The 27,439-nt window shown below is 40.5% G+C and overlaps 1 protein-coding gene across 1 annotated transcript in view; it reads left to right on the top strand.

Annotated features, from left to right (window-relative positions):
- Positions 1-27,439, top strand: part of ACSS1 (acyl-CoA synthetase short chain family member 1) — a 62,643-nt gene that overhangs the window by 23,501 nt on the left and 11,703 nt on the right. Inside the window, exons 3-11 of the mRNA XM_072140682.1 lie at positions 7,161-7,360; positions 9,783-9,958; positions 12,884-13,036; positions 13,120-13,267; positions 15,532-15,669; positions 17,979-18,071; positions 23,524-23,636; positions 24,601-24,727; positions 25,470-25,597. Of these exons, the coding sequence (XP_071996783.1) occupies positions 7,161-7,360; positions 9,783-9,958; positions 12,884-13,036; positions 13,120-13,267; positions 15,532-15,669; positions 17,979-18,071; positions 23,524-23,636; positions 24,601-24,727; positions 25,470-25,597 (1,276 nt within the window). The remainder of the gene's footprint in view (positions 1-7,160; positions 7,361-9,782; positions 9,959-12,883; positions 13,037-13,119; positions 13,268-15,531; positions 15,670-17,978; positions 18,072-23,523; positions 23,637-24,600; positions 24,728-25,469; positions 25,598-27,439) is intronic.

Below are 27,439 nucleotides of genomic sequence, written 5' to 3'. Positions count from 1 at the left end.
GCAAGAAATGATGAGGGAGAGGCTGCTATAGCGGATCTCCCTGGGGCAACCCCTTAATGTCCCGAGTGTGAGTCTCTGGGTGATGGACAGGGTGCCGGTGATGAAGGCAGCCGTATTAGCAGGGACCAGACGGAGACAGAAGTTGAAGAAAACAACTTACAGTTCTTTATTTGAACCGCAGGAACCGCAGCAAACGTGCCTTTAACAGGTAGGTAGGGTGCCGAGATGTGAGTTGGAGGGAGCCTCAGGAGATAGTTCACCAGCCTGGAAGTAGAGGGCAGGCTGGGAGGCAGCTGTGTCCTGGTAGGAAGCTTCAGCTTGTCCTGTAGAGCTTCAGGTATCACCTTCAAAGGTAAGATGATACCCCTTTTCCTCACTACACTAACTCTAGTCTAATGCTCCACTCTTCAGAGGCAGGGGCTAAGCTCTTCCTGCTCTGGTATGGGCTAGACAGAGATTTCTCACTCACTCACTGATTCTACTAGGATTCCACACTAGAATAATCTAGTCTCCAGAACATTCCTGGCCAGAGGTTTTATTACCTCCCTTTGGTCAGGTGGTGGCTGCTCCTCCAATCACATCTCAGCTTACAGAGCACAGGATGTAACACATATCATTGGATAACAGCATCTGGCATTATACAAAATACTTAACTCCTGCCTTGCCAGGCAGGATTCACCACTGCAATACCGCTATGTCCTATCAGGACCATGTAGTGTAATGGGATTACATGCAGGTGGGACGTATTCGCAAACCCTACCTCGCCATTGCATCGGCGAGGGTGTTGCATATGCCTTCAAAGTAAAATAGGAGTGACTACAGGCCTCCTGTACCCTCCCCAAATAGTGCAAATCAATAAAAAATAATGCTGGATTGATACAGAAGTGCAAATGAGATAATGTGATTGGCTGCTATTAATATGTCTTGTTGTCATTACTGACTTGATAGTGTTTGTATATTATATATTTTTTTAATAACACCATGATACTGTGTACAAAAAGGTATTGTTTTACAGGGCATAGAGGTCACTGAGGTCGTTCCGTCACATAACAAGACACTAGTTTCAATGGGACATGGTAGACTCTTGGCACATGGTAGACTCTCGTATTGAGGACCAATAGCTTCATCTTCATGTTAGAACTACTGTACTAGAGTGATCAGGAAAATAGAACTGTGGAGATGAATTCATGGACACGCAATCAGCGACCATTTTGGTGATGGTGGTGTTAGAGTCGAAGTTGGGGAAACTGCGGAGTGGAAGTTGGAAGTTTGAGTTACTGACTCTGCAGTCCTACATCTTATCAAGTCCATGGCCCAAATTTATCCATAAAGGGTGTGCCTGATTCATGAATTGTGGCACACGTTATTCATGAATCTTGAAGTCTGCACTTGTGGTGCAGACACAGTTATGGCACACGTCGGACAGAATTGTGGTGCGCGGTCCGACTAAGCAATAAAACGACCCCTTTAGGTGCAGATTTTTTTTGTCTTGTTGGACACAGTTCTGCCACGACACACAACTGGCGCACACACTTTATAAATACATGTGCAAGCAGTTTGCACATTCTTTCTAGTGCAAAGTCAGACACAGACCTCGATCCACATTTACACTGTGGTAGTGGAACACCAAAGTATGTTTCTAGGGAACCTTATACACTCACCGGCCACTTTATTAGGTACACCTGTCCAACTGCTCGTTAACACTTAATTTCTAATCAGCCAATCACATGGCAGCAACTCAGTGCATTTAGGCATGTAGACATGGTCAAGACAATCTCCTGCAGTTCAAACCGAGCATCAGTATGGGGAAGAAAGGGGATTTGAGTGCCTTTGAATGTAGCATGGTTGTTGGTGCCAGAAGGGCTGGTCTGAGTATTTCAGAAACTGCTGATCTACTGGGATTTTCACGCACAACCATCTCTAGGGTTTACAGAGAATGGTCCGAAAAAGAAAAAACATCCAGTGAGCGGCAGTTCTGTGGGCGGAAATGCCTTGTTGATGCCAGAGGTCAGAGGAGAATGGGCAGACTGGTTCGAGCTGATAGAAAGGCAACAGTGACTCAAATCGCCACCCGTTACAACCAAGGTAGGCAGAAGAGCATCTCTGAACGCACAGTACGTCGAACTTTGAGGCAGATGGGCTACAGCAGCAGAAGACCACACTGGGTGCAACTCCTTTCAGCTAAGAACAGGAAACTGAGGCTACAATTTGCACAAGCTCATCGAAATTGGACAGTAGAAGATTGGAAAAACGTTGCCTGGTCTGATGAGTCTCGATTTCTGCTGCGACATTCGGATGGTAGAGTCAGAATTTGGCGTCAACAACATGAAAGCATGTATCCATCCTGCCTTGTATCAACGGTTCAGGCTGGTGGTGGTGGTGTCATGGTGTGGGGAATATTTTCTTGGCATTCTTTGGGCCCCTTGGTACCAATTGAGCATCGTTGCAACGCCACAGCCTACCTGAGTATTGTTGCTGATCATGTCGATCCTTTTATGACCACAATGTACCCAACATCTGATGGCTACTTTCAGCAGGATAATGCGCCATGTCATAAAGCTAGAATCATCTCAGACTGGTTTCTTGAACATGACAATGAGGTCACTGTACTCAAATGGCCTCCACAGTCACCAGATCTCAATCCAATAGAGCATCTTTGGGATGTGGTGGAACGGGAGATTCGCATCATGGATGTGAAGACGACAAATCTGCGGCAACTGTGTGATGCCATCATGTCAATATGGACCAAAATCTCTGAGGAATGCTTCCAGCACCTTGTTGAATCTATGCCACGAAGAATTGAGGCAGTTCTGAAGGCAAAAGGGGGTCCAACCCGTTACTAGCATGGTGTACCTAATAAATTGGGTGGTGAGTGTATATATACAGAGAGAGATTGTATGTCCTTCTGATGAATGTATTTTTCTTTCTGCTTTGATATGAGACATGGGTTCTGGCCTTGTGGATGTTTCTGTTTGATACAGTCTGGAATTTGATATTTAATATTTCAAGGATGAAAATATATTTCATTGTTTTATTCACCACCAAACCAAAATGTTCCTTTTGTTACGTGTACATGACTTATAGGTTGTGCCACAATGTGGAACTTTCTTATTATTATCCCCTTATAAGGTTGTTACCAGCTCCCCTTTTCAGTGTTAATTGCGTTCCAGCAACAATCACTTTTTTAGATTTTTTTAATTAAGATGGCTAAATAAGATCTTTCTACTGAAATTTGCATTGTTTTTATGCTGCTTATATTTTCTGCAAGTATAAAATAGCAATTTTCAACAAATGTAACTTTTACCTTTTCTTAATATTTTTCAAGTTTTGCACAAAATTGTTATGGTTATGTGAATAATTATTCAGTCTAGGTTTTCTAGACTGAATTTACAGCACCATTTTCCCGAAAACCCATTGCGGTGGTTTTTCCGGTGGTATTGAAAAGGTAATAACATTGCAAATGTTACCAGGTAATGTCAGTAAGGGTAAGCATTCGGTATCCAAACCTGAACGCGAACAGAACCTTTAGGTTTGGGTGTGGCCTACCCTGAACCTTACCGGTTCTACTCATCCCTAATCTTAAATATTTGCATTTTACAATTTAAAATGTAGTCATTCGTGTTGATGTACAATCAAATGCTAAATTTGATAAAATAACAAATTTAGATGAAACTACAGGCAGTCCCCGGTTTACGTACAAGATAGGGTCCGGAGGTTTGTTCTTAAGTTGAATTTGTATGTAAGTCGAAACTGTATATTTTATAATTGTAGATCCAGACAAAAAAAATTTTGGCCCCAGTGACAATTGGAGTTTAAACATTTTTTGCTGTAATGGGACCAAGGATTATCAATAAAGCTTCATTACAGACACTTTACAGCTGATTATTGCAATCTGGGAATATAGTAAAGCATTCAGAAAGCTTCACCAGAGGTCAGAGGGGTCTGTCTGTAACTATGGGTTGTCTGTAAGTTGGGTGTCCTTAAGTAGGGGACCGCCTGTATATGAATGAGCTCACATGAGGATGAAGGGGTGATACAGGAGGTGATGGTGCTCGTACAATACTCCAGCCATTCTTTAAAAGGGATAAAATATTCAAATAAATAAAGAATGAACCAGTCACCAGCCACTATCTATATTTACAGAAACCTGGGTGCATGGGTCTGCAGACAAACTTGTTTAATAGTATCAAGTGGTGAGGACTTAAATAGATGAGAGGAGAAATCAGTGGAAGTTAGAGGACGTTAGATTTTTAGGGCATGTTTGAAACTTTGGTAGTTGGTTATTAGTCTGATAGTTCTGGCATTCTAGAGAATACGTGCAGCTCGGGAGAAGACCAAGCCTTATGTCCTTTCCAAGTATTTAAATCCCCCCGTCTCTGTTTCACTTTCTTAATGGAAACCCTTTCTTGATGCTGTGGCTGCACTTCATTGCAGTGAAGAAAGGTTTTCAAGAATCAAATGCTCCTGGGATTCTGGCCTTATGGAGCTCTACTGGAGTATCGGGTATGAGTGTTTTGGCAGTTGTTAAAGGGGTATTCCGGGAATATGAAAGTTTGATACAAAAACCCATGATGCTATAAATAAATGAAAGTAACAAAACTCAATGTCATGGAGCTTAATTATTTTGATTTACTGATTAACCAAAATTTTATGGCCTCTCTAAAGTATGAGGTGTTATGACGAAGATGGCCCCCACTGGAAACTACAACTCCCATGATCCTTTAGTTCTCAGTAACTCCTCCTCGCTCTTATGCTCTGCTCCCAGTGATGATGTAACAGGTTTTCTTGCTCTGTTACGATAGTAATGATGTGTAACTGCCATCACCACAACACTGACCATACTGGATGCACTACAACCAATCGACTACAGCCAAACGTAGTGGTGATCACATGACCTGCGCAGCTGCAGGACATGTGATGTGGACATGTGACCAGTGGCCATCTTCTGTCCTGTTGGAGGAAATTAGCAGACTGATAGCATTTTAATTCTTCATTACAGTCTATGTCACAGCATTTTCTGCTAAGGGGAGCAAAATTTTAAATAACAAGCTTATATTTTAAGGACCCATTTGTATATGAATTATGTTGATTCCTGGAATACCCCTTTAAGTCATCTGACATTTCATAGAATGTTTGCACAGTGTAGGTGTTACAGTTTTTTCCAGCCATAGAGTTGAAAATAACATGTCATATAGCAGTAACTTGTTACATAAGGAAAACTGTGCCCTTGGCTACAGGCTGCTGCACCACACACTAGTAGAAATATAAAGGTCTATGCATTTCAGTTTAGATGTAGTTAAAACTGCATTAAAAACCGTATTAGAAGAAAGGCATGAGATTGTATAGAGAAAAGTTCAATTATTAGATTAAGGGTTACACCTCTCTGCCTAAGGGTCATATGTCTAAGGTATGTTATAACATTCTCCTTGTCAGTGAATTTCATTCGCAACAATGTTCCAAACCACATTCTATGTAGGAATCTGGTCCACAAATACACTCAAAGTGTAGCATCTTGGTAGCAGTCTATCTCCATGGGCATTAGGGCAGTGGTTCCTGAAATTTGCAATATTAAAGTGGCTAAAGGAAATCTACCTTCAAAATCAGGCATGGATAAACCACACTTACTCATAAATCCAAGCACTGTTACTGTGGCGATCTTCTTATAATTGTTATCCATCGCCTCCTTCCATCTTAATTAAACTTTTAAAATTCTGCTAATGATTCTGATGGGCTCTGATGTGTTTTACAAGAGCCCCTCAGTACTGCAGCATCACAGGCTGTTAAAATGCGCAGAACATGTCTCACCCTCCCCCTGTTCTCTCCGGTCTCCCTCTGCCTGTGTAATCTAACAGCAGCAGGAAGTGCACAGGGGAAAAAGAGACCTGCTCTGCTCATTGTAACAGCCGGTGAAAATAAATCACTGAGGGGCTTTGGAAACACATCCCAGAGCCATTCTGGCTCACTGCCATACATTTAAAAGCTTATTTTAGAAGGAATGAAGTTTAATAAATGTAATAAATATAAGAAGATTACTGCAGTCACAGTGCTTGGATCTATGAGTAAGTGCCCCTGGTTTATCAGGATGACTTTTGATTTTCTTTAATAATCTTTACTTCAAGTGTCAGAATGACCTGTCAAAGGATCAGAGAATCCTCCGGTGGGCCAAGGCTCTAAACCAATACTGTGCTCCATAGGAAAGAGTCTAGTTCCTAGGGACCCCAGCAGGGGCATCACTAGGAGAGGCTGGGCCCCATAGCAGGCTTCTGAATGGGGCCCCTCTTCCCACTTAAAAAATATACATATTTGTATACTCACAGTTACAATCACACATTTATACACTCATGCACACACATATAGAGCATATACACACATACAGTGTCATATACGTACAAACATACGGCATTTTATGCTGTACAATGTGCAGAATAATATCTATATGATGGTGCACATCTTCCACTCTATAGTATGTCAGGTTGGATGACGGGGCCCCCTGACGCTGCAGACCACATAGCAGCTGCTATGGCTGCTACCACTGTAGTTACGCCCCTGGACCCCAGTCCAACAGTTAAATAAGTGAATTGCACATGTGATTTACTAATATAATCTTTATTGAAGGTTTGTCATACATATCCAGTTATACTTGACAAAGGTAGTTCTGACCAAAACATTGACAATTTTTGACAATAACCGTATCTAATTGGATTAAGAACCCTACATGTGTACCACCAACTATTAATGAGTGTGCCGTACCTCCGAGTTTATATTCTGGGCCTGTGATCTAATTTGTAACATACCGGTACAGTAATCTGCTTCAGGAATGATTATACAGTAGAAGAGTATAGTTTCCCATTATGTGACATTATATAGTTTATATCTTTTGAATATTGTATCACCGTTCATGTCGAAAAAAGCTCTCCATGCAGCGGTCTTTTAATGGACTGTCACTGTAATCGGGTCTTTTGGAAGGAGTCACTCTATGTATATCATTGCATAGCAACAGTTCTGGTTATGGGTCAGGGACCCCATTCTTTCCATTCATAATAGTCTTATCTATTTTAGATTACATATTTTTGCAAGATATTCTGCAATCCTCTAATAAAATACTATATTTTTTAAAGTGTTTTTTAGGATTAATATAACATGTCTTTACTCCTCTACAGGGAGCTTCTTGAAACTACATGCCGGATAGCCAATACATTGAAAAAGTATGGGGTAAAGAAAGGTGACAGAGTTGCCATCTACATGCCTGTTTCACCCATGGCTGTGGCATCCATGTTGGCCTGTGCAAGGATCGGCGCAGTTCACACTGTTGTCTTTGCTGGCTTTAGTGCTGAATCGTTGGCCGGAAGAATAAATGATGGTAAGTGGCATTTTACATTTGTGTTGTACCACATTACCCCAACAGTGATCTAATATGACCATAGGTGAAACCTATTGGGGCACATTTACTAAGGGTCCGCACACCACATTTCCGATTTGCCCCGCATTTAACAGGGGTTTTAGGCGCACATGATCGGATTTTGGCGCAATTGCGGCGATTTTCATGCAATACAAAAATTGTATCGCAAGACGATGCATTTACATACACCGGGAAGAAGAAGGTGAACTCCGGCGGACCTCAGCGGGGAAGCGACACATGCAGGATATCGGATGCACAATCTTAGTGAATTGCGCCAGACTTCATCCTTGTTGGACAATGCAGCACGGGGATCGCGACAGGACTGGGTAAGTAAATGTGCCCCATTATGTAACAAAAAGACCCACACATAATTACCCATAATTACACATTACCAAAACGATTTTCAGGAAGCTAAATCATGAATAACTAAGTAGAGCTTGAGGCTGCTGTGTTTCCGAGGGAATTGTGAATGACTATGATTTCTAGATTCTCTCCTGTGAACATGACAGTGTAACAGTTGCTTGTGCTATAGTCTATGGCTTCTCAAGTTCATGGACGATTAGTCATAGTTCTATTTAGGTTCATGAATTTGTTCTGTCATCATATCAGGCAATGTAGAGTAGCTCAAGTAAATGAGACAGATGAGCTACCGTGCCACCGTGACATTTTGTTATGCTAATGAGGTCTTGTATAGAAAAACTACCACACACAATCACATCATGGTGCTACATTTTGTAAAGCATGTTGTCAAATGGAGGAAGTGACTTCATTATGTTAAGGAAACTGTTGTATCTATTGACTGCATAATTCTTGGCAATTGCAATAAAGCCGTACTTCATCAGTTCTATACAGTATAAAAAATAACAAAAAACAACTGTACAGTAGGTGGAAAGTAATCACAAGTAAAATGAGCAGTTTCTTTGCTATCCTCCTCAATTTAGCCTGTCCTTGCAGTAGCGGCCTCTCTTGGCTGCACACTTATTTCTGTTAAGGACTACCCTGTTAAGGTTGAAGGACTACCCTTTTCCCTTTCCAGTCCCTCCATCCCAGTCTGTGATACTGTAGAACTTTCTCTGTGTCTCTTTGCACCAACCCTCTCTCCTATCCCTGCTTTCTGGGCACTCTGGTCATCTATAGAGCAGGAAAGCTTTTACCCATTAGTGCTCCCCAGCACAGACTATACACTTCATGTAACTGTTTAACTACTGGTTTCTACTACTTATTACATGCTGCATGCTTCTCTGTGTTATGGACGCTGGCAGGCTAGTCACTATAGTAATACTATATGTAACAATAATATTATGCAGTTCTCAGTGGAGTTACTTGAGTTACTTCTCACCTGTAACATCATGTGAGAACACAAAGCATAATGGGAAAGCATCATTGCTGCTGTGATTTCTGAGAAGTAGCTTAGGAACAGAAAATGCCATGACTCTGGAAAGAAAAGTACGGGCGACATATTGGGGATGATTTACTAAGGGTCCAAATCGCGCATTTTCGTTTCCCGAATATTTCCGATTTGCGCCGAATTGCCCTGGGATTTTGGCGCACATGATCGGATTGTGGTGCATCGGCGCCGGCTTTCACGCAACAGAAATCGGGGGCCGTGGCCGTCGGAAAACCCGATGGGTTCGGGAAAAAACGATGTTACAAGATCCGCACTCACAAGCACTGGGACGAAGAAGGTGAACTGCGGCGGACTTCAGCGCAGCAGCGACACCTGGTGGATATCGGGCGCACGGACCTTAGTGAATCCCGGCAGACCCAAATCCTCGTCGGAGAACGCGCCGCTGGATTGCAACTGGACCAGGTAAGTAAATGTGCCCCAATATGTGCATCATTCTGTTTGTTTTGAAAGGGGAAATCAAAATGGCAATATGGTAAACATCATTATTAAATTAGTTACACTGTAAAGCGTTTTTTTTTTCTCTGGTAAGAAAAAATAACATATACTATTCCTTCTCCACTTCCTGTGCCACTCCAGTACTTCTGGTTTCCGGTTCTGCTTGAAGTTCTGGGGGATCGCAGGACCCGCATAATCCGATCACTGGCTTGCTAAGACATGTAACATTACTTCCGTTATCCAGGGGAATTCACTTCCTGTGTTCCTGGAGGCCAGTCCAAGGATAAAGTGAGTCCTGTGACCCCCTGCAACTCCCAATTGGCCACAGTGCCTGAAATTGGAGGTACAGGAGCAATGCAGGAACAAGGAGCCAGAGAAGGGTAAGTATGTGTTTTATTTTTTTCCTTATCCTGGCCCCGTAGAGGTTTTTCATTTTCATAGAAAACTCCTTTAAGGGTAAGCACATAAGTCTATAAGACTGAATGAATGCTTTCCAACGATGAAATAGAGACATGACTTATTTTCTTATTTTATCACTAGCCAGCTGCAATGCTGTCATCACTGTCAACCAAGGCCTGAGGGGTGGAAGAGTGGTAGAGCTAAAGAAGACCGTGGATGAAGCTGTCAAAAACTGCCCGACCATAAAACATGTCTTTGTTGCTCAGAGGACGGACAACAAAGTCCACATGGGTAATCTTGACATTCCTCTGGAAGAAGTACGTCTTATATATGTGCCCCAGTATTATGGTGCACACGTCAAATAATATGAATAGAAGAAATTTTTATATGATATATATTGCAGAGAAAAAAGTGATAAATATATCAAGATATAAATATATCACAATACATTAAGGTCAATGTGGTCTTTACAAATTTATCTAGCTTATCTACTTGTCTCATTTAAGAGACTTAATTTCATTGGTTAAATAACCATTACAATGTGCTTAAAAGATGTTGGTGATAAATCTGGTTTACAAAAATCCAATAAACATATTGTAACAAAGCAGGTATGGACCCCCTGTTTCAGAGAATGTTCTCGGCTCTGCTTTTCCGTTCCGAAAGGGGTGGTATTGGCTCTTGACCCTCACATGAGATCTGCACTATGCTGCAGGTAAACCACCAAGTGCTCCATCTCTCCATTCAGCTGAATCAAGCAGGTCAAAAGAAGGCATAAGCAGAGGTGTGGTTAGAGGACAGGCTGAGGTCACAGCAAGTGGCACAGAATCATTATGGTAATCAGGCAAAAGTCAGGACAGCCGCAAAAGGTTAAGCAGCAGAGTTTAATTGGTAATACAGAGAGAATTAAAGGGTAATACACAAAAAATTAAGGTACCAAGTATCTTCCCATAAAGGCCTTAAAGACATAGGATATTTCATAAATACCTAAAAGGTGCAAGTCACTGACACCTCTGGTGAGAACAGAGGTCCTTTGACTTTCTTGAATAGAAGGGTGGTTTGACTGACCACATGCTCTATATTAAAGGCAATGGCAGCAGACTCTATGCCATACGCACCCCATCCTTTTTTACATACATAATGATTATTTAACTATATAAATACCTTTGATTATGTTATGAGTAAATATTGGCTTACAATATGTGTAAATATTTGAATTAACTTTACATTCTATAAAATACACTGACATAAGAGGCTCTTCATAGACAGCACTTTTCTTGTCTTCTTTTTGTTGTTATTTCTAGAAAGTTCCTTTTTCTGATGACTGACATTTAGAGCTTCCTCTTTATCCAATAACTTTTTGTAAATAGAGGTTCTATTGGTTTTAGACAGCTGCTATATCACATAAGAATAGAGAAAAAATCTTAATAACAGCAGTCCAGACTGAATAGTAGGCTCCTCAAACAGGTTCTGCAGCAGCTGAGGTATTATGAAGGCTAATTTAGTCATGATGTTTCTTGCTCTGGCGACAATTCCATCTTATTATTTTCCTGGATTATCTGTGTTGTGTTGTTTCATCAGAAACTGTGCAATAAGATGATATGAGGACAACAATTCTACTTGCTTTGTGAGGCCCAACATACCCTGACACTGTCAGCACTGAGTGGACATAGTAAGCGACTTCTTAGGGAAATACTGTATTGACAGAATAAAAAGCAGAAGTAATGATGGAGTGGCACAAAGCAGAGATTTAAAGGGGGATTCAAGGCAGTAATGACTTATTCAATTACATTAGTTTAAAGTTGCACTTGCACTGATCACCTTCATTTGGTGGTGCCATCTGGTGGCAATATCAATAACAGATTAGGATGGCAGAACTGCTGGTGCCACTCCCATACACATCTATGATAGCCGTAACTGCAATTCTGCCATCCAGCTGATACACTATGGGCAATGATGTCTGCAATGGTGGTCAATGACAGGGGTGCAAGTGAACCCGTCATACTAGTATTCAGGGAAAGAAATCACTTTAAAGGGAACCTGTCACCGCTGTTTGAAAAAAAAGGAGCATTAGACATGTTCCCATAGATCCTTAATTGCCTAAGGACACCCTTATTTTAACTAAGTTGATCGATGGTCATAGGTGGAGAAAATGAACTTTGATTCTCTGCCTGGTAAGCAGGCAGAGAATCCAGCGAGTCGGGCTGGGTGTACACTCACACTTGAGTCTAGCAGCTGCCTCCACAGCACGTTATCGTTTCCTCCCCTTTCCACTCCTCTTTCCAATTTCTCACTTGGCCGTCTCGCCAAACTCTCACCCATGCTTATAAGCCGCATGCGATAGGGGAAAGCCCGGCATGCACAGTGAGGCGGCGGAGGCCGTGCACTGCTCAAACGCTCACTGTGCATGACTGCCGCATGCGGCCAAGTGAGATATCGGAAAGAGGAGTGGAAAGAGGAGGAACCGATGACATGTTGAGGAGGTGGCTGCTAGACTCAAGCGTGAGTATACACCCAGTCTGACTCGCTGGATTCTCTGCCTGCTTATTAGGCAGAGATTCAAAGTTCATTTTCTCCACTTGTGACCATCGATCAATCTAGTTAAAAATAAGGGTGCCTTTAGGCATATAAGTCTCTATGGGAACCTGTCTAATTCTCATTTTTTTAAAACAGAGGTGACAGGTTCCTTTTAAGAAAAGACTATTATAATAATGTTAAGATTTTCAGACTTGTCTGGAGGCTTTTTCTAGGCAATGGAGCAGATTTACTAAGGGCTTTGCACCAGTTTTCTGTCAGACTTTGCACTTTCTTTCAATTGTGTCACATGCGCACCTTTTGTGGGGCAGCTGCACTATCCATCATGTGACACAAATTAGGGGGCATTCCGGTGCTCAGTTGGACCGTGTGCCAGATTTAACAGAATTGTTAATTCTGTAGAATTCGCACATACCATGTTAAAGATGCGCCCCCCAAAAAAAGAGGTGCACTCTGTCGGAGCCGCACATTGAGCACTAGATTCATGAAGAAGGGGTGGCAGAAATCCTGAATCTGGCGCACCCTGCACACTACACAGGACAAATGCATTTAGTGCAGTTTACACTGTTGTTAGTAAATGTGCCCCTATGCAAGGTAAATATACATATCTTAACCTAGTCGTAGTTGCTTTATATTTTATTGTTAAGCATCATATTTGCCACCAAAATTACTGGTGATCATGGATCTCAGTTTTTTATACATTTTGGCAGGAAATGGCCAAGGCAGAACCAGTGTGCCCTCCAGAAACTATGGACAGTGAGGACATGTTGTTTATGCTGTATACATCTGGCAGCACTGGAAAGCCAAAGGGAATAGTGCACACGCAGGCTGGGTATTTGTTGTACGCTTCCCTTACACACAAGGTAAGTATATGTTGGTGATGATTTTCTTCTCTGCTTTATTCCATTCTATTATATATCACTAACTCTATTATTTTATCTATCAGTATGTCTTTGACTACAAACAAGGCGATGTGTTTGGATGTGTTGCGGACATTGGCTGGATTACCGGGCACAGCTACGTTGTCTATGGACCACTCTGCAATGGAGCCACTACTGTTCTGTTTGAGAGCACTCCAACGTATCCCGATCCAGGTGAAGAGAATTGGTTTATGGAAAATATCTCTTCTCTTTATCTATATTAGTTTTTATGGATTTTAGTAACTGTGTTAGCTATAGTGAATGTTGCCTTTAGTAAGAACATATGATATATATGATATATGTGCCCTTATGTTATCTGGGAGATAACCAGCAGTTATTTATTTATATAAATGGAAGGGAGGCAGGAACAACACTTTGGGGCATTACTGGGTCTTCTAAAGGTGACCATTTGCAAATGCTCCATTAGTGGTTATGCTGAAAGCTCTCTCATGGTGAAATATAACCAGAAACATATATAATATATATAATAATGTGACCTTTAGGTCAGAAGGTCTTTGGCAGAACAGGTAAAGGTAAAGGTAGCAGCATGTACAGTTCTGTGTGTACAAACCACTGTCTTATCAGTTCCTAGAATAGTAAGATTATGGTCCATATGTACGTTCATACTATTCATAGAGAAGGTAATACAAAGATTTGCACTTACTGCATTTCCAGTAAGAGGTATGGTTCTGTATTCCCTTTACACAGAGCTCAGATTCTCCCTACTTTTGTACTATTTGGATCCTATTGGCAAAAATAGGCAGAATTTGAGTGGCAAAAATGGACATAACCTGCAGATTTTAAAGGAAACCTACCATTTAGAATGGCCGGGGGAAGCTGTAAGTACCGAGCACCAGGTCAGGGTGAGCTGGTGCCGGTACTTACTTTCGTTAGTGTTATAAACCGCGGTATTGCGGTTTTAACACTTTTTAAACTCTAGACCAGAACAGGCTTCGGCGCTGCGTGCGCACGATCGTGCGCGCGCCTACATAGGAAATAGCGGAGATGTTGCGCGCGCATGGTCGCACGCAGCGCCGAAGCCTCTCCTGCTCTAAAGTTTAAAAAGTGTTAAACTTTTATAACACTTTTATAACACTAACGAAAGTAAGTACCTGCACCAGCTCGCCCTGAGCTGGTGCTCGGTACTTAGAGCTTACCCCGGCCATTCTAACTGGTAGGTTTCCTTTAAGGCATCCACTGGCCCTTATCGGTTGTTGTTTAGTCTCCCAAATCGCCCTGTGGAATTTTTATGTGGGTGCCTAAAAAAAGTTATATTCACCTGTTCCCTCTTTCCCTTGGTGCCTGTGCGGTCCATCAACTGGCATCATTGGGCGGATGTACTGTGAGGCAAGGTTATTATCCCAGCTTCATTTGACAAAATGCGAGAAAAGATGCCAGTACCGGATCTGGAATATAAAAGCTTATTATATTTATTTTTGCCCTCAGCCCTCATACAGGTCAATTTGGGAACCTAAACCACAGGTCCATAAGGACCAGTCAGGTCCTCTTTAAAGTGCTTACACCAAGTTGGATAATTATCCCTATCCACAGGATAAAGAATAGTCCTGAATGTTTCAGAAAGTACAAAGGAGAGCCACAAAAATAATAAGGGTTATGCTGGATCTCAGTTTTGAGAAGGGATTAAAGGAAACCTACCACTTGTAGTGGCAGGTTTCCGATGGCAATACCGGGCACCAGCTCAGGGTGAGCTGGTGCCGGAGCTTATTTTAGTTAGTGTTTTAAACCGCGGTATCGCGGTTTAAAACACTTTTTAAACTTTATAGCCGGCGCAGGCAGGTACACGCTCGGCGCTTACCGTGCACGCGGCTCTCATTCACTTCCTATGTAGCCGCGCGCACGGTAAGCGCCGAGCGCGTACCTGCCTGCGCCGGCTATAGCGTTTAAAAAGTGTTTTAAACCGTGATACCGCGGTTTAAAACACTAACTAAAATAAGCTCCGGCACCAGCTCACCCTGAGCTGGTGCCCGGTATTTCCATCGGAAACCTGCCACTACAAGTGGAAGGTTTCCTTTAAGTTAGATTTTAGTCTCAAGAAAAGATGACTAAGGGGGACATGAATAATATATATAGATTTATTAATGGTCCATAGAAAAATATGGTGGAAAGTTGTTCCAGGTAGTAAATACAACACATCATACTATTTTTATAAACCTATTGTAGTGGCTGTAAAATTCACAAGTTTCCACTTTGGCAGCACAGTTTTTTTATTACATGTTTTATGAAGAAATTCTTTAGATTCCATGTGATTTATTTGTTACAGAATTTACTATATGTTTTGTAAATACGCAGGTGACATTCCGGCAAAGACGCATGTGACTTTTATTATTATATTGGGCTTGAAGTGTTTTGGTGTGAAATGTACTATGCGGATGCTTTTAATGACATTTTGTATGAAGAATGTTATTGACGTTGTATAGGTCGCTACTGGGAAACGGTGGAAAGGTTGAGGATTAATCAGTTTTATGGCGCACCAACTGCAATACGCCTGTTACTCAAATATGGAGACGAATGGGTAAAGAAGTACGACAGATCGTCCTTGAAACTGCTGGGCTCAGGTAGGTGAAGAGCACATAGGACTTTTATCTTGTTTCCAAAATAAAATACTTAGCAGCTGATTGATATGTGCCCCTATGTGCAATAGAATATTTTATTATTTAAATTAAAAAAATTTAATTAAATTAAAATTTTTTGAAAATAGATATGAAGATCATCATCATAAATTCACTAAAAAAATGTAGATTAATAGTAACTATTTTAATGAAGGTTCTGTTTACATTGTTTGCTACAACAGGATTCAGTTGCCAAAATAAAACGACTCTTTATAAGTTAATGGGATCCGTTAAAATCAATTATACATCAGATATTTCATTGATCCATCTTGTCAGTGGGAACAAGTTTGATTTATTTACATTTCAATGGGCAGTTCTGGGTCCTAATTTTTTTAACAGGTCCCAACTTGTGTAAAAGTAATAAAGCGTACTAACTCATACATGCACCTACTGTATCACCTCCAATCCGCTCCAGCATACAGAGGCTCATGTGTGCATCCAGTGGGCCACATACAGACCACAGCTGGAGGTTGTTGATGAAACATTATTACTGACCCTCTGGATGCTAACAGAGGCCAACAATAATAGGAAACCAGAGCATGCTAGGCCACAGGTAAGGACTGAGGTCCAAATAAGTACTTCATTATTTTTACAAGAATAAAAATTATTTAAGGAACATTAGCTCAGATTTTCTTTAACAAAATTGTGTCACTTCTATAAAATTGTCCAGGTTCCACTGAAACCTAAGCACAAGTCTAGACTATTAGTGTCTGGGGAAAGAAAAAAAATGCAGATAGGAATATTACTATGTATAATGGTCTCAGATAGTAAACGATGCACAGGCTCCTCAGCTCCTCTGCTCTATAGCCTACTGTGTGCAGATAGGAAACTATGTACAAGCTGCTTGTCTCCTCTTGCCCTATTACATGCTGACTGCAGATTGGACACTATGGGGCAGATTAACTTACCCGGTCCTGTTGCAATTCCCGCGTTGTCCGACGAGGATTCGGGTCTGCTACGATTCACTAATGTCGTGCGTCCAATTTCCTTCTTGTGTTGTTCCCCGCTGAGATCCACTGGAGTTCACCTTCTTCTTCCTGGTGCATGTGAGTGCTTGATCTTGCGACACAATTTCGTTTTTAAATTCCGCGTTTTGTCCGAATCCGTCGGGTTGTCCGAGGGCACTCCCCCCGATATCTGTGGCAAGGAAGCCTATCACGTGCGCCAAAAACCCGGGGCAATTCGGCGCAAAACGAAAATATTCGGGAAGCCCGACAGAATCGCGGTTCGCTGACCCTTAGTAAATGAGCCCCTATATATACAAATTGCTCACCTCATCCAGCTCTATAACATGCTCTCTGCAGATAGGACACTATGTACTAGCTGCTTATCTCCTCCTGCCCTATAACATGCTTCCTGCAGATAGGATCCTATTTAATAACTGGACATTGGGGCACATTTACTAAGAGTAGTGCAAACTGCACTAAATGCAGTTTGCCTGTGTAATGTGCATGGTGCACCAGATTCAGAATTTCTGGCGCCCATTCATGAATCTGGCGCTCCCTGCACTGACCGACTTCACCACTTTTTTTTGGTGCATTGTTAACACAGGGTGTGTGACACAATTCTGTCTGACTTTGCATGATAAATCACGGTCCGAATAAGCACCGGAACGCCCCCTTGTGTTGCATGATGCCCAGTGCAGCTGCACCACAAAAGGGTCGTGTGCAACACAATTGTGGCACAGACACTTCTTAAATACCTGTGAAAGCAGTTTGCACCTAAAACGTGCAAAGTCCGACAGAAAACTAGCACAAGGACCTTAGTAAATGTGCCCCATTATGTACTAGCTGCTCACCTCCTCCTGCCCTATAACATACTGTATGCAGATAGGATAACATGGAATACCTGCTCATCTCCTCTTGCCCTATAACATGCTTCGGATTTGTAAGTTAATAGCTTTAAATTCTTTAAATAAAAGCCAATGGAATTCTTATGGAGAAATAAGGAAAATAAAGTTGCTGGTTAAATTTTGCCGTGCACAGAGACAATAGCATAACAGGAATTCACATGCGGGTTACTAGCAGTGTATAATATTATAAACTGTATCACACTTAACACAGAACAGAAATTCCTTCTGTCATCATCAAAGCACTAGAGAAACAAACACCTTTCTACAGCCTCTGTTGAGCCGTGTGATATTGTCACATGCCTTGGAAAAAGTTGCCCTTCCTGAACTCGATTCTCCTTGTCCTGCTCTGGTAGGTCACAGTGTGATAAGTACCAGCTTCATTAATCTTGTTCTATGATTTCAGTGGGCGAACCGATAAACCATGAAGCTTGGGAATGGTTTTACAATGTGGTCGGGGAAGGAAGGTGCGATCTTGTGGACACATGGTGGCAAACAGGTAAAAACTTCTGATAACTCAATCTACACCTACTGTGGAAACACATTTGGTTCAGTTATTTTCACAATGCCGTTACAATGTAAAATTGCTGCATCACATCCATGAAAACTTCAAAGCGAACCTGTTTAGAGGATACAGGGAGTGTCACTCCTATGCCCCTATTATCGGTTCTATAGCACCTAGAAACATGTTTTTGGTTCCATATCAAAGCTAAGAATCTCAACTTTCAAAATGTGACAGGCTTTTTGTATTATGATCTATAAAACTGGAGATAAAGAAAGTTTATAAACTGCCTGTATCTATGGTTCTGTATTTCACAGAACCACAAACCTGATGTGATCTGATTCTCTCACTACTCATTTTCTTATATATCTGACAATAGCTGAGCAACAAGTCTCTCAGAAATCCCATAGAAATAAATGGTAAGACAAATGGTATTCATAAAGTTGGGACTAGTTTCAGGGGCCGATAAAGACTACCATGGACCCTGGGCTGTATGAATATTATAGCCCCTTTAAGTCTGGTATTCACTTCCTACATATGGTACTAGAATAGAATCAAGGTTCTCGGAGAATGGAGGATGTGTCCCTTCTGTCTATCAATCTGCAGTCCCCAAATACCTTTGTTACACAGGGGCCCTCTGCTTTGTGTCTGCCCTTGGTCTAGTGCTATAGCACCACAATTTAGATAATATTTAACATGTACAATCCTTATGTAGAATAATCTTCTTACTTTATCGCTGGCCTGTAAAGTTCACATGCCTATTCAAATATCTTTGCAGTACTGGAATTTTCCACTACAAGGTAATTATTCTATAGAGCGAGGTATTATAATGTAATACTTTATATGAGGCACAAATTAAGAAAGAAACATCTCTAAAAATGATTTGACAGATGTTTCAGTGTATAGTACAACATGGGAAATGTGTCTATCCTAAGTAGCCATAGTGCATACAGTAACATAATTGCTACTTTATTACCCAAAATGAACATTTCCTTTTATCTTTATCCCAACTAGGGATTCTCCGCCCTTGTCGACATATTCAAAAAAGCATGGCAATGTGATAGAATGGGTGAATGGCAAATAAAAGTTTGATCCAGCATTTGCAAAATGATTTCCAGTAAATAATTCTTTATTGTAGCAATTCAGAAAAAAACAAGCAATTCCACATGTTTTATTCAGTGGTATAAAACCAAAATACCGGTAAAAGGAAATCTACCAGAAGGATCCAGTAATATAAACCAAACACACTTATACGATAGTGATCCCCTTGATCAGGATCCACTCTTCTTTTAATTTTTTAAGCCCTCGTTTTGCCGCAAATATTTTAAAATTATGCAAATGAGCCTGAGGAGCTCGTGGGGTTATCATCAGAGCTTCTTCAGGCTCCGTGGTCTCTTAATTATGCACCTCGAGTCCAGTCCTCTGCACTTCTACATATAATGCATTTAGTCATTTATCATTAGTGCAGAGGTATTATTTATCATGTGATGAGGTATTATTGCCCAGCCCCTGTATTTTCGCAGCGCAATACATCAAAAGGCTTCAGCTAGCATTTGCGATTATTTCAGGGCTCAGAGGCCCTGATAAATACGCCCATATGTCTGTCTTTGGAGTTCCACTACAGTCACATAGTCCAGGGTGGGGAATGGCGTAAATTTGTGCCAAAACTTGCACCTAAATCACAAATCATGAATTCAGTCGTATTGTGAAAACTAGTCTATGCAAAGAATGAATTTGGTGCAAGCAGGGTCTATCTCAAAATGACTTTGCATTGTCCTATGTTCATTTGGCACATTGGAAAGCCACAAAACAGCTATTGCATCACAGCTGCGCCAAAACAACGCCTTACATAGACATAAAAAAAACAATGATAAATCTCCTACAGTATTTCCAAGTCAAGTCAAAAAGATGTAACCTACACAGAAAACATATAGAAAAAGATGGTACAAGAAGAAAAAAATGGTAATATATGGACCAACCCCTGTTTTAACTTACTGATCATATACAGACATGTGAGGGTGGAATAAATGTAAGGTTAGAAGTAAGAGAAAATAAACCAGATAAGGGTAATGGATGCAGTGCTGGTGCGACCTTCCATTACTGTATGTAGGAAAATCACTGAAGCAAGTCAAGCAAGATCACTGTCTACATTGTCTATATACATAAGGAAGCTATATAGAGTAACGTTATCTAAGCAAATAAAACATGTTTCACTTCAACACAATCAGCCATGGATACAATATCTGTCCTGAGTTGGAAAGTAAATTCTGCAAAGAGACAATGGGAGACAATGTTATATGGTATATGACTTTGAACTTTATGCACTATGCGTATATAAAAGGCAATATATAGATCTGTCACATATAATAGCTTCATATAAAATTCACTTACTATGCAGAAGGCTATAAAAAGCAGGTTTTTCTCCATTCATAATCCAAAGATTCTTGTGTATTTTACACTATCTTCATGTCTGCATTTATAGGGGGTATAAGACCTTAAAGCTTGGTATAAGACCTCAATAGGGTCACTCATATTGTACTACCTTGTTAAAGTTTGGCGTTCGCCGCGGGTCAAGTAATCTCTGGTCCACAGAACCCGGGACTTCCTGTGATGTCTTGTGTCCTGCTAGCTTCCGGCAGATGGTGAACTGGCAGACATTGGGGCTCATTTACTAAGGGTCGCGCTGCTCACTTTCGTCAGACTGTGCACCATTTTCGGGGATTACACGGCTTGCACAGGTATTTAAGAAGTGTATGCACCGGGATTTTGACACACGCCTGTATTTTGGCACACGCTGGCTTCTATGCGTCACAATTTAGGGGGGCGTGCTGTCAGACTATCCGACTGATTCAGACTGAGGGTGGGATTTAACTTTCAAATCGTGTCGCATGCCCAAGCACTTAGATGCACCAATAAAAAGATGGTGAACTCTGTTATGTCTTGGTAATAACTGCATGACCTCCCCAGTGCCTGAAACCAGCAGGACCCGGGACATAACAGGAAATCCTGAGTCCTGCTGCCCATAGGTCACATGACCCATGGCTCCTAGCGGTGAATGCTGAACTTTAACAATGTAAGTGTAATATAGATGACTCTATTATTAGCTTGTTAAAGTTTGGTATAAGTGGAACCAATACAAGGCTCAATTTTGAACCTCCATCATAGAGTGCATCAAAGATCATGGATGACACAGCAAGCTATGACATTTTGTCTAGCAGAAGTTACTCTAACAAGGATAGTCTGACACCTGGAAAAAAAATTAATTGACAAATACATGATGGTTTGGCGTGATAAGACAACGGATTTTGCTACATGAAGGCATAACAATGTTTCCCCCTCTATCCTATAAAAAGCTCCCAGAGGCTACTTTTGGGTTGCTACCTTGTGCTAGATATTCCGCAATGATGTTCTTGAAGATGTTTTTGGCTGAGATGGTCATTTAGACAAATGATCTCCTTTTTGGCAGGGCACTAGAGCCTCCTTCCAATAGTACAGTAGAAATAAATATTTTCTTTTACTTTCTGTCTTATAGTAATAAAACATAAACCAACAAAAAGAGCACTAAAATTATATCCTAAAACTAATGAATGAAAAAGCTATTATGTTCGCTATGACTTTTCTCTCAACAATATTGTGCTTCTAGAATAATATATTTTGACTCCCATAATGCAATGTCACCCTCATTTGTCTAGAAGGGGTTAATTGTCATTGCAGAGGGATAAGCATCATGCGTATTAAGCATCACTGCCTTCCAAGGGACCTACTGTACCAATTACAGTTGAGCTTCATTTAAGGAGATTTGAAGCGATTAAGTTACGGTAATTAGTGGGGTCTCATTTGCATGTACTTAGTCAAATTAATTTGCAGAGATTTGTGTAATATCTTTTTAATTTGTTAAGTGGTCCTCGTGGATCCCAGATGAATGTTGTTTGTAAACATGACATTCCCATTTGTATCCTCTATGTTGTATTTCCTTCCTTATAGTCATATTGGCTATTTGGCCAAAAGTAAATTTTTAAGGATCCAATTAAGTTTGATCCTGCAGAAGGAAATCTCTGAATGCATCTAATTCGGATCTACCCAGAATGAGAATGATTAAGATTTGTGGTGGTACAGCAGCATAATCTCAGGACGCAGATAATGGGCAGCGTAGCCTAATACCGAGTAATAAAAGTAATTTGGTGCCCTAAAGCTCTTTATATATTCACTTTACTTCTTTACTGATAAGGCAGAGGATAATTCTCTCTCTGGATAAATGAGTTCACTTTGCCGAGGCTTAGTTAATTGTTAAAAATGGCTGCTTACAATGTAATGGTGCTTTTTTTTTCCTGATGTCTTAATGAAAGGGCTCAGAGATTTGTGGTTTCATTTGTGACTAAGACAAAACCCTAAATGTATCACTTAAAGCCTTGAATTGTTGTATATACTACAGAAAGAAAACAAAATCAACAGTATAGTAATATGTATATATACAGGCAACCACATTTGTATATAGATAGTATTTATCTACTCTGTCTGTGTTGTATCTATCTGTTCTATGTATTCTATCTATCTATCTATCTATCTATCTATCTATCTATCTATCTATCTATCTATCATCTATCTATCTATCTATCTATCTATCTATCTATCTATCTATCTATCTATCTATCTATCTATTCTATCTATTGATCCCATTATTATTATACCATTCTGTAATATAATGCAACATTTTATCCCTAAATGCATCTACCTATATCCAAATCAAAACTGCATCATCTACAATTCACATTTGCTTCAAAACTGCATCATCTACAATTCACATTTGCTTCACTTAAGGGGAAAAACTGAATTAAAATGAAGTTTAATTTTATTAAAAAATACATAAATAACAGTTTCACTTAACATGGATTACATGTAACAATATATTTATTTTTGGTGGCTATAATGCTACAATATCCACGGGATAGGGCCTAACTTGCTGATCAGTGGGGGTTTCAGTGCTTGGTGTTCTCCATCAGCTCCATAGAGATTTATGGAGCAGAACAGTAATGCGCTGCCGTCTGCTCCATTAATCTGAGGAGCAACGAGGGGTCCGGTAGGGTATGTAATGTCTTTTCTTGTCCGCTTACCTATAAAATGTCAACCCCAAACCCATATGCTAATGAGCTGAAAAGTCACATTTTACCTGAGATAAGTCAATTTTAGAGGCTGGAAAAAGAAGGTGAAGGGGCTCTACAGTCTGCCATGTACATATGTATTTGTTTGGTACAGACTAGAATTTTATCATATATAAGAAATAAAACTAACCATATCTAAAATATTAGTGTTAAAGGAGAGTTATTGATTTCAGGGTTTTTGTACTGTGATATAATATTCCTCTTTGGATATCAGTTGCCCTCAAGCAAGAATAGATTGCATGTTCCATATCTCCAGAGATAAATGTTAATGGGTTCATTATGTTTTACAGAAACTGGAGGAATCTGCATTTCACCTCGTCCTTCAGAATCTGATGGGGAGATTATTCCAGCAATGGCTATGAGACCTTTCTTCGGGATAAGACCGACCCTACTAAATGAAAACGTAAGCTGTAGTCTTCACTCACTGAACAGTAACCATTATAACTCGGGGTTGCTCTAGAATATGTAACTTCAAAGGGTGTTCCATTTTTAGCAAATAACTGATATTGTTTAGGTATAGAAAAGTTATCCAATTTTCCAATGTACTTTCTGCATCAATTATAGATCTCTGCTTGCTGTCATTCTATAGGAAGCTTCATTGTTTACTGCCTGTGGATAGAAACCTGTCCTTGGTCATGTGATGTCACACAGGCGTGCGACTCGTTAGTATTAGAGAGAGTAGTCAGAGCTTTGTGCTATAACGAGCCATGCCCCTGTGTCACATCACATGACCACATGACCACGTTTCTATCCACAGGAAGTAAACAATGAAGCTTCCTTTTGAATGATCTAGAAAACAGCAAAATATTGACTCAGAAAGTATATTGGAAAGTTGTATAACTTCATTACACAATGGGCCATGTTTACTTACCTGTCCGAGGAGTTCACAGACAATGATAATGCACTGTGCCGCGATTCACAAAGTTTGTGCGCCCGATATCCAGCATGTGTCGCTTCCCCCCTTCAGGTCCGCCAGAGTTCACCTTCTTCTTCCTGGTGCATATAAGTGCTTGATCCTGCGACACAATTTTAAATTAAATCCCACACTCAGTCCGAATCAGACGGCCCAATTACTGTCGTATGAAAGTGCGACAATCCGATCCCCAATTAAATACCTGTCCCAGAGGCGAAAATCCTGAAATACCCGACGAAAGTGCAGTCGTGAGACCTAAGTAAATAAACCCCAATGTGTTGATCAGAATGAGCTTGTCTAGACATGGATTTTATGTATGAAGTATTATTATTATTACATTTTGATCAGAGGTGAGCATCTTCAGGCACAGGTGACCCTATAAATAGAATCCCATCTGTTGTAATATCATAGGTAACAAGGAGTTACAGAGGTAACACTATATTTCTATTATCAGGGCAAGGTTATTGAAGGTGGTGATGTTTCTGGGGCACTCTGTATTGCCCAAGCCTGGCCTGGTATGGCCAGAACTATATATGGAGACCATCAGAGATTTGTTGATGCTTATTTCAAGACATATCCAGGTAAAAGTTGTATATTAGATATCTTTAGAGTCCATAATATATCCTTTATACACTGTGCAGTATGCAGCTTGCTCAAAGTCTCAATAGCTTTTATCTGCCGTATAATGATAATGCAAAAACATAGCAGAATCATTATTACAATGTTATTGGATAGCATGATATAGTTCTTATGTAACAATATGATATAGTTATCATACAATAACACTGTACTGATCAACAATCAATACTCGGAGTCTGTTACATCTACTGTAGCTGCTCTGGTATATATGAGAATAATAGCATAGTCATAACTGATAAGAAAGGAAGCCAGAAATCACTGATAAAGTGGAAGCCATTCATAAAATAACCTCCACCCTGGAAAAACATGTCAATATTCATAAAACATTGCTACGGCTTTCACAAACAATGATTCTGCATATGAAGCTCTTGGTTCTGTGTACAGCACAGCATTAGACATGTTGTACATGTAAATATAATAGTGATTATTCAGTATTTCCATAGACCGTAAAAAAACTTTAGGAACACCATCTGCTCCATTCATAACTAGATACATAACTTCTCCAGTTTTGGCTTCGTTTACTTAATGACAGGTCGTTGTGCAGTCCACAAGTATAACAGTAAAAATATATGGGAATAATCCCTACATCTATAGTGCCACATACATGCTGTGCTTTATTTACAGGAGATCTGATTAAACTTGTATAGTGGATTATCTCTATGCACTTTACATCTTCCCTTCCAGGCTATTATTTTACTGGTGATGGAGCTTATAGGTCAGATGAAGGACACTACCAGATAACGGGTCGAATGGATGACGTCATAAACATCAGTGGGCACAGACTTGGCACCGCAGAGATTGAAGATGCTTTGGTATGTTACGTTTTCTTATTACATAACTATTTTGTTTTATAAATACATAATTATCATATATTCAGTTGGTCCCCTACATAAAGGATTACTGTTGGTCCTAAATAGGCTGCTCATTATGTCTAGGGGATGGGGGGATAGTGGTTTACATGTATTTTAGCATTTTTATTCCCGAAATAATACATTTTTAAAACAACTGGAGGCGCTCAGGGAAACGGTGCCGCGTGCCACTCGGCTTCCCCGGCTTTTTATTTATCCACGCCCCTCCTACTCCCAGGTGTGGAACTAGGAGAAAGCACATGCCTAGCTCTCTCCATACCCTGGCTCTGATGTCACTGGCCAGATCCTAATTCCCCGGCCTGGAGCAGGAGGAGGCTTGCAGTAGGAGGAGTGCATTAAATAAAAGCCGGGGAAGTCAAGAGGCGCCCAGGCCTGAGCGCCTCTGGCACTTTTACTAAGTTATTATTTCTGCAATAAAAACGCCAAAATACATGTAAAACATGGTCCCCCCATGCTCTAGACATAACAAGCAGCCTATTTAGGACTTTCTACCACCTGTAATCCAGTGGTTAATGACCTTTAAGGACACCCTACTTACAAATGACCCATAGTTACCGAAGCACCTCTCTGCCCAATGTAACCTCTGGTGAAAATATATCTTAATTTAATCCCAGGCTGCTTAATTTAGTCCCAGGCTGCAATGATCAGCTGTAAGGTGTCTGTAATGAAGTTATTTTTCCCAAATCAATTTGAAAATCCAATTGTCACTGGGACAAAAAAAAATTAGTCTGAAGCTACAATTATAAAATATACAGTTTCAACTTACATACAAATGCAACTTAAGAACAAAACTAAATAACCTATCTTTGTACATAATGCCTGTAATTGAGAACTCTGTGAAATTAAAGGTCAAGGAAACACACGAATGTGCTCGGTCCCTGGAAAAGGACCCGTGTGCTGATGAGGCTCCATAAACCAAGCACAGTGCAGTCACAGTCAACACTGGCAAAACCCAGTAGCAATATAGCAATATAGCAATATAGCAATATACGTTGTGGTGACCATCCCCTTTTTTGCTTTGGGAATAGTTTCAAAATATTCAACATGAGTCACATGATATAGTCCAGGTCCAATGGTTTTCACCATTATATGGTTATGCACCTTCTTTTCCTGCAGTTATACACTCAATTATGTCAAGTGTGTCTCAACAGGACAGGGAATGACAGTCCACCATGGAGATTCAAGGATCAAGAGAGGTGTAACCCATATATGCATATATTGTAGACAATGACATTGATTATTTCCTTTCTTAGAAACTAAGAATATTTCAGCTAAGATTACAGGTAGAGAGAGAGACTGTAAATCACGCTAGGTTGGCTTATCACTTGAGGACTACACCCTGTCCATTATATGGCATAGTTCAGAGTTACTTGTGAAATCTTGGATGGAAAGCTTTGAGTGTATTCAGTTTGTTTAGAGTCACGAAGTAGTAGCTGAAAGAGGTGTGGTTTTCCTTATCCCATCATGTAAAACTTTTCTGCATATTTACCCAGAATCCCCTTGTGGAGCAGCAATGGCTATAAATCCCCACAAGCCTACAAGGCTGCATTAATTGGCAAAGTTTCTGTAAGGCGAACTTCCCGACCATAGTCAAAGACGAAACAGTGCTGTCTACAGTTGGGAATCTGTTCCTTCTGGAATAGATACTGGTTTGGTTTTAATGCCGCATCATGTCATTAGGCTTCCTGAAAGTCATGCTTGATGCCAAGGGAGCCGCCTTACAAGGTAACTAAAGGAGGTGTGGTTTTCCTTATCCCATCATGGAAAACTTGTTTTCATATTTTC

This window comes from Engystomops pustulosus, chromosome 3 (assembly GCF_040894005.1).
Source record: "Engystomops pustulosus chromosome 3, aEngPut4.maternal, whole genome shotgun sequence".
NCBI classification, from domain to species: Eukaryota; Metazoa; Chordata; class Amphibia; order Anura; family Leptodactylidae; genus Engystomops; species Engystomops pustulosus.
This window is presented reverse-complemented; position numbering and strand designations above follow the sequence as displayed.